Below are 10856 nucleotides of genomic sequence, written 5' to 3' on the forward strand. Positions count from 1 at the left end.
GTTTCTAAATGCCAGCTAATTCTTATTTTTTATTAATTAGAAGTTTCTAAATGCCAGCTAATTCTTAAATTCTGTACTTAGAACCACCGCCTGTGTAGGATTTTATTTTTTATTTTTTATTTTTTTCTTTACCCAGTGATTAATCTTGAGGCTTTTACCATATGTACATGTAACATGCTTTCACCAAAAATCTTTGAAAGCATGGAGTCAAATAATTGCAATTCTCATATGATGTTTGGTATAGTTGCGTTAATATTAAAATTATTTTTTTAATTTTTAACTGAGATGAATAATAGAATATACTTGCAACTTGCAAGGATGATGTTCATTATTATACGTTGCGCATCTCTTACAATGAAGTTGCAAGGTATAAGATTCAGAGTTCTATATCAAAATTCTCCACACACACACAAAAAGTTCTATATCAAAAACATCAAATTTTAGTGAGTGTGCGATTTATATAGATTTTGGATTTTCCTACTTTATAAGTTAGTTTTTTGGGTGAGGAGGTGAGACTCTCAAACATTCATATCAGCAACGTATACATTTTCAAATAAATCATCATGAATTATTCAATGCACATAAACAAGCATTTCAGCCAAAGAATTTATAAAGTGAGTTTTTGTTCGCTTTACTCTCTGCTTTAATTATATATTTTGGTTCAAGATGTAGCGGATCTGGAAACTGTAATCTAATTAAGCTAATATTCATTTCAGTTTATAGCAAACACTTCTCATCATTATTCATCCATTCATGTGACCACGATTTTTTAAGATCCACTATCATTAATAATATTCATACATACAGAAATTAATATATATTGATATATGTATTAATTTTGGGGCAAGATATTCTTACACCGGTGTAAGAGTTAAAAGTCTTACACTCAATCTTGACCATTGATTCACTTATATCTCATGGCTCACATTACTAAAAAATTTGAGCCCTTAGATATAAGTGAGATTAACGGACAAGATTAAGAGTGTAACTTACACTGGTGTAAAAATGATCTTAACCCATTAATTTTATATCAATATATATATATAATATATATAATATATGTATATTATAATGAGGGATAAGATATTATGTGTATTTTTTTTCATACCTACTTTACTTACTTTTTTCCAACACCGCTAGATCATAAATTCAACTGACTTTTATCATTTATCTCTCATCTTAAGATTTTGATCTAACGATATTAATAAGATGTATGTAGGATATGCATGATCGAATATAAACATATTATCCTACTCAATATAATTGATCTGGATAAATATAATATAAATACAAAGCCCATATCAATATGAGGTCCACTTTCAAAGTCTTCTCCATTAAGCAAAGTTTTGGTCAACAAAGGTTGCTAGCCTGCTACCTCTTCTCCAAGGCAAAAGCTTATCTCAAGTTCCTTCTGCAACTTCACTGCCAAGCAACTTTGCAGCCATTATCTCCAAGCCACCCACAAGAACCAATGAAGAGAGATGGTTGCCTTCACCATGAACAAAGGCATCTCTCAAGTTGCTCATCTCTCCACTATAAATACATATATGTTAACTCAAAGGTACATATCTCCTTCTACATAACAAATTTACTTGAATCAAATCTTCTGACTTGAGCGTCGGAGTGTCTTGCAGATACACCTCTTACCTTGTTCTAGTGAAGACCCGTGAAGCTGTACCAAATCACTTGGAGGACATTTGTGTAGAGGAATATCACATGACCAGCCCAAATGTAAATGGTTCTAATCAATAATAATCTAAAATAAATAACATTGACAGTGCGATATTATCTTTGAAAAAATAAATTATCAAAACACCACTATATCTACATTTGTAAACATGTACATCACATGAGAACAATGATTAGTAGTTTAGTACGTATTATAAGACGGGAAAAGTATTTCTCTTATTGTGGCAAGAGATAAAATTATAAACCCTTATAAAATATTAGTCAATAACAGAATAATTTTTTTATATATACATATAACAGAATAATTTACGTTCCTTATTTTTACATTTTTTATTTTTATTTGTTTTTCCATTCTTATCGGATGTCTCCGAAGAGACACATTTTTATTTAATCTTTGGCACTCGTCTGATTGAGATTGATAATAATGTGTTTATGACTGTATGAGTGGCAAAAAAATTCATTTTTATACATTAAATTCAAATAATGTATTTTTAGAGTGACTTAATATCTCAACGTATTCTCCTTAAAAAATGATAAATATATTCTTAAATTTTTCTTATTTTAATATTTACAATTTAAATTATTTTAAATTAATCATTCATTTTTTTATAGTAAATATTTTTTTCCTTTTAATCTATTTTTTTAAATTATTCATGAATTAAGTGTACTTAACTGTTTTATGATTTTAAACTTTTTCATAAATATAATTTTAATTTAAACTTTTAAATATTCTATGAATTTAAAAATATTTGTAGAATGCATAGATATTTATTAGTTTTACCAAGATTTTTCTCTTGAAATTAATACGAATAAATAATTTTTTCGAAAAAGCGCACGGAAAGTCTCCCGCTAAATGAGCAGCATATTCTGAATACTTCCTATTTTATTTAAGGGTTATGTTTATCTCATTTTACATGAGATAAATAATTTTCTTACACACATAAAAAGGGGTTGAGTCCCACCACTCTTTTTTTTCTCTCCTCTTACCTCTGCGTCCCACTTATAATTTTATTTCTACAACATAAGGTAACTTTTTTCCTACAACATAAGAAAAGTATTTCCCTTTATTTAAAGTAAAAAAATATGAGAAAAATATTTGTCCTTTTAAATGACACAATTTATGTCATTTCACTCTCACAAAGAGATGAGACCCATATCTTTATACTTTTTTATCCAATCTTACTAAAAAAGTCCATTTTTTTGACGTAAAAATTCCGTCGAAAATGGTATAAATTCTGTTAAAAATGAAGTTTTCGACGGAATTCAAGCCGTAGAATTTTCCTTCGTTGATAACCCATTTTTTGACGGAATTAAAGATTCCGTCAAAAAATTTCGACGGAATTTACTTCCGTGGAAATTTTCGACGAAATTAATTTTTGTGGAAAATTTTTGATAGAATTTATTTCCGTGGAAAATTTTCGATGAAAAATCAATGGAATTCCTTCAAAAATTGTTGTGATGGTTTTCGACGAAAAAAGAATTCCGTTGAAAATTTTCGACTGAAAATCAATGAAATTTTGTCGAAAACTGGTGTAAATAATTTCTACGGAAAATGGATTCCGTCGAAAATTTTCAACGAAAAATCAATGAGTTTCCGTCGAAAACTGATGTAAAAATTTTCGACGGAAAACAAATTCCGTTGAAAAATTTTGGAATTTTTTTAAAATATTTCTCTCTACAAAATTAATATCAATTTTCTATAATGCACTTGATAAAAAAAATAATCAAATTAAACAACATATCAAAATCAAATCTCCTTAATCATTACATTAAATGAACAAAAGTTCATATCATGATATTAGGCTAAGTATTAAAAAAGACTTATACAATTAGCGAGTGATGTACAAAAAGTATACATTGTAACCTTAAAAAATTAATAAAGTATTATTAACAAATCTATACACAATGCAAAACTGACTTCAGAATTCTTGGACATGTATAATATGAATTAAAATTGGCACTAATTTATTTGGGGTGCGGTATTCCAATTGCTCATTCAAAGAAACCAAAATTGAATTATGTATCAGCCTCCTTGACAATAAGCACATTCCAATTTCCATCCGTCCGTCGAAAAGTCCAAAAAATATATTTTCGTTTCCTTTTATTTTTCTCAAAAAATTCGACGGAATTCATTTTTCGTCCAAAATCTTCGACGAAATCCAAATTCCGTCAAAAAGTCCACAAAATATAATTTTTTATTTTATTTTTTTCAAAAAATTTCGACGAAATTCAAATTCCGTCGAAAACTCCAAAAAATATATTTTCTTTTTCTTTTATTTTTTTTCAAAAAAATTCGACGGAATTCGTTTTCCGTCGAAAATCTTCGACGAAATCCAAATTCCGTTGAAAAGTCCAAAAAATATATTTTCTTTTCCTTTTATTTTTTCAAAAATTTTCGACAGAATTCATTTTCTGTCGAAAATCTTTGATGGAATCAAAATTCCGTCGAAAAGTTCACAAAATATAATTCCTTTATCTTTTATTTTTTTCAAAAGTTTTCGACGAAATCCAAATTCCGTCGAAAAGTCCAAAAAATATATTTTCTTTTTCTTTTATATTTTTCAAAAGTTTTCAACGGAAATCATTTTTTGTCGAAATTTTTTGACGAAATCTATATTTCGTCGAAATTTTTGACGGAAACAGATTCCGTAGAAAATTTCGTCAATAATTTCAACGATATTTTTTCCGTCGATAATAATGACATGTGACACCATTGATCTTTTTTGATCTAACGGCTCAAATGAGGTGTCAAATTTGACATCAATATCAAAGGATCTTATCTATATATATATATATATATATATATATATATATAGCCACGTACAAAAATTCTAGTTAAGTAATCATTAGTTTGTTAGTTTTTTATTCGAAAAAGTAACGATTCAATTACGTGATTTGAGTCTATATATATCAAAAATTCAAGTTTAAGTAATCATTAGTTAGTTAGATTTTTATTCGAAAAAGTAACTATTCAATTACGTGATTTGAGTTTATTATATATATATATATATATATATATATATATATATATATATAGAGGATTTGAGTTTACATATATATATATATATATAGAGAGAGAGGTAGGATCCTTTGACACCAGTGTAAATTTTAAAATTTGACACCTCATCTGAGAGCCATTAGATCAAAAAAGAACAACGACTCTGATTTGTAAGCATGTGACACCATTGATCTTTTTTTATCTAATGGCTCTCAGATGAGGTGTCAAATTTTAAATATGACACTGGTGTCAAAAGATCTTACTTCATATATATATATATATGGGGAAATAGGCTCTCCTGCTATAGGAGAGATTGTTCTCCTCCACATTCATCAATATAATAGGTCCCACAATCTTTAAATAAATAAATAAATAATAAACTTAAAAAAAATCTTACGAGGGTAGCTCGAGATGATTTTCTTCAGCGATAGGAGAAATTCATCTCCTTATATATATAACCACTTGATGGAAAACAAAACAAAAGAACAAAAACAGAAGCAAATGTGATATCCTCTACACTAGCCAGTTACAAAGGATAAAAGCAACAGCAGCAAATGTTTGTCTCCTACACACTTAACTTGAAGTGGGGCCTAATAGGAGAGAGAAGAAGAAAAAAAGAATGACACACATATCGATATATGGACAGAAAATCAACGGTTGTCATTTATAGTGTAATTAATAACTAATTAATTATTATAACTTCCTAAACTATAACCACGTTGGATGGACGGAAATCAACGGCTATGATGGGGAGTAAGACTTACAAGTCTTACTCTGGAGCTATGAAGCACCGACACTTCAAAAACCCTGACGTGTCGTGTCCGACACTTCTCGACACTCTTCGACACTCCGACTCTCCAACACGCGTTGTAGAATCTCAAAAAATGGTTCAAAAGTTGCGTTGTGTTACGTTTTTAATTCCAACTATTAGATTCGTTGGATTACTATTACCATTTTATTGAGTTTAATATAAATATTTGGAATATCTTATGTTTCTTTGTAAAATTGATGGGTAATATAAGTTTAACTTTATTTTTTTGTTAAATTATTGAATATTAAATATAATATACACTACATAAATTAAAAATATTATTTAATATCAAAACGTGTCATAACATGTCGAAATCTAACGTTTTTTAGAACTAACGTGTCGGAGTGTCGTGTCGTGTCGTGTCGCGTGTCGGTATCGGTGCTACATAGCTCTGGAGTCAAATGATCTCTCTCCTATATATATATATATATATATATATATATATATATATATATGAGTAAGGATATTCTAACTACTAAAAATTCTCACTACTAACTTACTATCCATCACATCATCATTGGATCAAAGATAGAGAATGTTAAAAAAAAATTGAAGAGAGAGAAAATATTAATGTAATGGTGATTAGATAGGTAGTAAGTTGGTAGTGAGAAATTTTAATAGTGAGAATATCCCTCATTATATATATGTGTGTAATTATTTTATCAATTGAACATGCATAGTACATCAGGTTACAAATGCCCGTCTCGATCGATGGCAGTATATTTTGTAAAAAGAAAATTATTGACTTCATTTAATACTTTTGATTAGTTCAGGAATTTTGAGCTGGGAGTAGTCCATTAATAAATCTGGGCTGAATTGCGGATATTAATAAGGCTACTTTGATGGTGTAATCGTGTTTCTTCACAACCCCAAAGGAAATATATATGAATAGGTAACATTTTGACGCTGAAGTAAGTTAATGCCGGAAGTAGGCTGAAGCATTACGGAATGAGTTGCGTACCTTTCATGGAAGCACTTGTATTTATATCGTACGAGGGACAGCTCTGGAGTTTGTGTCACCGACTCACCGACTCACCGACGTCTCAGAGTGAGTGAGTAAGCGTCAAAACCTTTGCTGCTTTGACTTCCTATTAACTCCTTATGTGGTGGATGAGATGTGAGTTGGCATAACGTAGCTTTGTTTAGCGAGTGCACAAAATAATTAAAAAATTGAACCGAACCATGAATCGTTCTTAAAATAATCTGTTTTTAAAAATCAGTTCATGAATCGAATCGATTCTTGAAAAACCAATTCATAAACCGAACCGGTTTTTAAAATCAGTTTAAGAATCGAATTATTTCCGAACCGAACCGAACTGTTTTTAAACCGAACCAAATTGATTTTTATAACTTTATTTTATAAATTTTTAATTTTTTTTAAAAAAGGGTCGACCTGAATCACTTCCGAACAGAACTAATTTTGAACCGAACCGAGCCATTTAAACCAATTCGGTTCGGTTTTTCAAAAAATATGATTCGATTCGACCCACGCACATTCCTAGCTTTGCCATTGTCTGTTTACTGATGTGTTGATCCTAACTTTCGTTCCAAAAGTCAGTGTGACGCAATTTACGCATTAAATTGAAACAATTTTTATTTTATAGCAATCCTAATTACTTCTTTAAAGCAAATAAGATCTCCAACAATTTAGATAAGTTTTATTAATTTTTAAGCTGATTATAAGACTAAACCCATGTTCGACACGGGTTAGAAATTAAGATTTTATATTTCTCAAGAATGATATTAATAGGAATCAAACCAAAATTATTTCATTATCTACTCGACTCTCATTCACCAAAATAGAAATAACATGAGTTAAGATCTCTTGGGTATTTTAGGCTCTTGAGAATTGGGTCTTTCATATTTTGAACATTTAATAAAGGTTGAGAACAACTCGTATTTTTTTTTTCACAGGGATCGATGTCTTCATTTATTTATTAGACGAGACTGATCCCTTAATTGAACCATCCATTTTTTGAACATTACCCGCTTACTAAACGTGTCATTTCTCGGAGTTAATTACTAAGTAAAATCACATGTTAATTTCATTAATAAAATAAGAGTTTAAATTTGGAGTCCACATAAAATTTCACCCAATAACAACAACAATAATAAAATTGTGGTTAAGCTAGGTCTATCTTTGCACCAGAAGTGACATGTAGACCACGTGAGCTTTAGGATGTAGCCTCAAATTAGCAGCCGCGTTTTCTCCTGAATTTCTGGCTTGCATTCCTCAAATTCTCAATTGAAACCGTGTAGTGTAGGATAAGGTATGAGAAAACTTCCAAGGTTCCAGATTTCCAGAATAAAAGCCAAAAGTCTCTTTCAACGTATGTTCTCATTAATTCCAAGCGGTGGATAACATTTTCTTTTTCTACATGCTTCTCACACTTTTTCCTTTTTTTAAGCTCGATTTATTAATATTGCAGACACTGGTAGCTCGTCCACATCAAGACTCTTGCCTCATGCCCCTTATCTTAATAGACGTGCAATTTTATCATTATATTAATATTATGCCATAACTAATGTAACTAAAAAAATATAAGCACATAATTCTCTTACGTATCTAATTAGAGTTCCTCTTAAAACTTTATTGTTTACCACGTACTTCCCACATTTCTTATTATATGATACTTAATGAATGATTGCTACAGTGGGTTCGCAAATCGCGATTGATTCTTTTACTTTTAGTCACTTTATCTTGCAACATCAATTAGCTCCCGAGAAAAAATTAACACACTTAGGGCCGTTTGTTTCGAGGATTATTTTTGAATTCCCCAGAAACTGAAAGTGATAAACTTACTTATCTATGTTTGGTATAAGATTTTCAAAAAAAATTCAGGAATCCGATTTTTCTTGAATTTTATTTTGTGTGTAATTTTTTTTGAAAAAACCATCCAGGAATACCATTTGAAAGGTGGTATTTTAATATTTCTATGGCAAGGGAAAATTTAATACAATTAAACATAGTATCAAGAAAATTAGCTCAATATTCTCGGAAATATATTACTCTACCAAACAACTTTTTGGTAACCTTCCCGAAAAACTCATTTTCTCATCATATTTCTGGAAATCGTAATTTTCAGATAAAAAAAAAATTATCCTCTACCAAACGCCTAGGAGTTAGACATGGATTTACACTATAATGGTAAGAAATTCAGTGTTATATATATGACCAAAAATCAAACGCGCGCGTAGAAAAGCTATACATTCAATGTAATCGTGGAGGCCAAAGATAAATCAAACAAGGTAGCTAGTTTGTACCCGCAAAACAAGGCAGGAGTTGCTCATCGCTAATTATTCATCAAGAAATCAAACATGTTATGAAGTTATCCTCTTTTTCTTGTCTCATTTTCCTCTTTTCTAACTGAATAAAGATATTCAATAAATTATTTTGGATAATTAAGAGAGAAAATGGATAACGGGAGTTAAGCGAAAAGCAAACCATGAGTGAGACCATGATCACTACTAGCCACTATTTATATTCCTTCTTAGTCTTACCTACATGTACACACTTTCAGTCATCATATCATAAAACAAAACCAAACATGAAGTTAGTCATTATCTTTGCCTGTACATTAGCTTTCATAGTGCTGGACACTTCAGCAGATGATGTTGGCAATGTCTTAAGTGCTTCTCAATTTGAGCAATTGCTGAAACACAGAAACGATGGGGCATGTGAGGGCAAGGGTTTCTACTCCTACAACGCTTTCCTCACTGCAGCTAGATCATTCGGTGGGTTTGGCACCACTGGAGATTTTAACACTCGTAAGAGGGAGATTGCAGCTTTCTTGGCCCAAACCTCTCACGAGACCACAGGTTAATCATCACTACTTATGTATATATTAATTAAATGGGTCTTTCTATCGGCAAAAGAAATAAAAAAGTGTCTTGCTAATGATGGTTAATTAAGAAGTATTTTTTATATATAGAATATTTAAAATTAAATAAAAAAAGGTTTGAGTTCTCAATTCAATTAAAGTTTTATAAAATTAGTATATATTTAAAGTTAGTGAGTAACCTCATTATAAAAAAAAAATCATTCTTATATTATGATATTTTTAATTAGTGTCTTAACAATACTTGATTGCAACTCTTTATATATTAACATATCCAGCTTGATTAAATAAATTTGCCTTATTATTATGGAAGGGTTATATTTATAAATTTTTGTATTTTCAGAAGTACACTAGGTTACATTGTGTACTTCCGAGAAAGTTTGTAATTTGCAAAAAAATTTGTAAATGCATATTTCCCTATTATTATTTGTCCTCAATTTTGTACGTCTCATGTTATAAGACATGGCTACATTTGATGTCTTACAGGAGGAGCGAATAGTTCCCCAGATGGGCCATATGCTTGGGGTTATTGCTTTGTCACGGAAAGGAATAAGGGTAACACATACTGTGATCCCGGAGCAGCATGTGCCCCAGGCAAATCATATTATGGCCGAGGATCCATTCAACTAACACAGTATATATCTCTCTCTCGTATCAAAACATTGACAATTTGATATAAAACTCAATTTTTTAAAGCTTGTGCTTCATAAACACACATGTGGACACCCAGCTAGGTTTCTTGTTTCATGAATTGGAATAATTATGCCATTAGTTTTTGTCATATTAGTTGGTAACTCATGTTGTTATTGATTTCGACCAAATAGCAACTACAACTATGATAAAGCTGGAAAAGCCTTAAAGGTGGACTTGATAAACAATCCAGACCTGGTAGCCAGAGACGCTGTGATATCATTCAAGACAGCTATATGGTTTTGGATGACACCACAAGGTAATAAGCCATCATGTCATGACGTCATCACCAACCGGTGGACACCGTCTGCTGCTGACAAGGCAGCTAATAGACTCCCAGGTTACGGTGTGATCACAAACATTATCAATGGTGGGATTGAATGTGGACATGGTCCCACTGATGCCTCAGGTAATAGAATTGGGTTTTATAAGAGGTACTGTGACATTTTTGGACTCACATATGGGCCCAACTTGAATTGTAGAGACCAAAGGCCTTTTGGTGGGTAAGTTGGGCTCTATGCTTTGTAATAGCTACTGTTAAATAATATTATGAATAAGAATGTAGCCCCTGTGTGACTTGCAATAAAACTGCCCGTGAAAGAGTTTCCCAACAAAATCGCTCGAGTCTCTGCAGATTTCCATAAAGCAAAAACAATTGGAACTTTTCCGATGAATTATTTATGGGTGCTAGATTCTCAGAAGATGAATAACGCCTAATGTTTGCTTAATCTTTGTCAGATATTATTATATTTATTAACAATAAATTAACATTAGAAATTTGTCATTTTACCACTATCGAAAAGGTGACACGACTCTAAAGTAGAGGTGA

The 10856-nt window shown here is 30.8% G+C and overlaps 1 protein-coding gene across 1 annotated transcript; it reads left to right on the forward strand.

The window, feature by feature from the left end:
• Nucleotides 1-9028: 9028 nt before the first annotated feature.
• On the forward strand, nt 9029-10554 carry LOC133291777 (endochitinase-like). The gene is made up of 3 exons (XM_061490103.1): nt 9029-9317; nt 9824-9971; nt 10162-10554. The coding sequence occupies exons 1-3, from the start codon at nt 9047-9049 to the stop codon at nt 10532-10534; spliced, it is 792 nt and encodes a 263-aa protein (XP_061346087.1). The 5' UTR covers nt 9029-9046; the 3' UTR covers nt 10535-10554.
• The last annotated feature ends 302 nt before the right edge of the window (nt 10555-10856 follow it).

The sequence above is a fragment of the Gastrolobium bilobum genome, unplaced genomic scaffold (assembly GCF_033153095.1).
Source record: "Gastrolobium bilobum isolate Gb01-03AN ecotype WA unplaced genomic scaffold, APGP_CSIRO_Gbil_v1 utg1885, whole genome shotgun sequence".
Classification (NCBI taxonomy): Eukaryota; Viridiplantae; Streptophyta; class Magnoliopsida; order Fabales; family Fabaceae; genus Gastrolobium; species Gastrolobium bilobum.

Coding starts and splice junctions, on each gene's coding strand:
- LOC133291777 (XM_061490103.1), top strand. CDS start 9,047: ATGAAGTTAGTCATTATCTTTGCCTGTACATTAGCTTTCATAGTGCTG. Junction 9,318..9,823: donor AACCTCTCACGAGACCACAG/GTTAATCATCAC, acceptor GATGTCTTACAG/GAGGAGCGAATAGTTCCCCA. Junction 9,972..10,161: donor GGATCCATTCAACTAACACA/GTATATATCTCT, acceptor TCGACCAAATAG/CAACTACAACTATGATAAAG.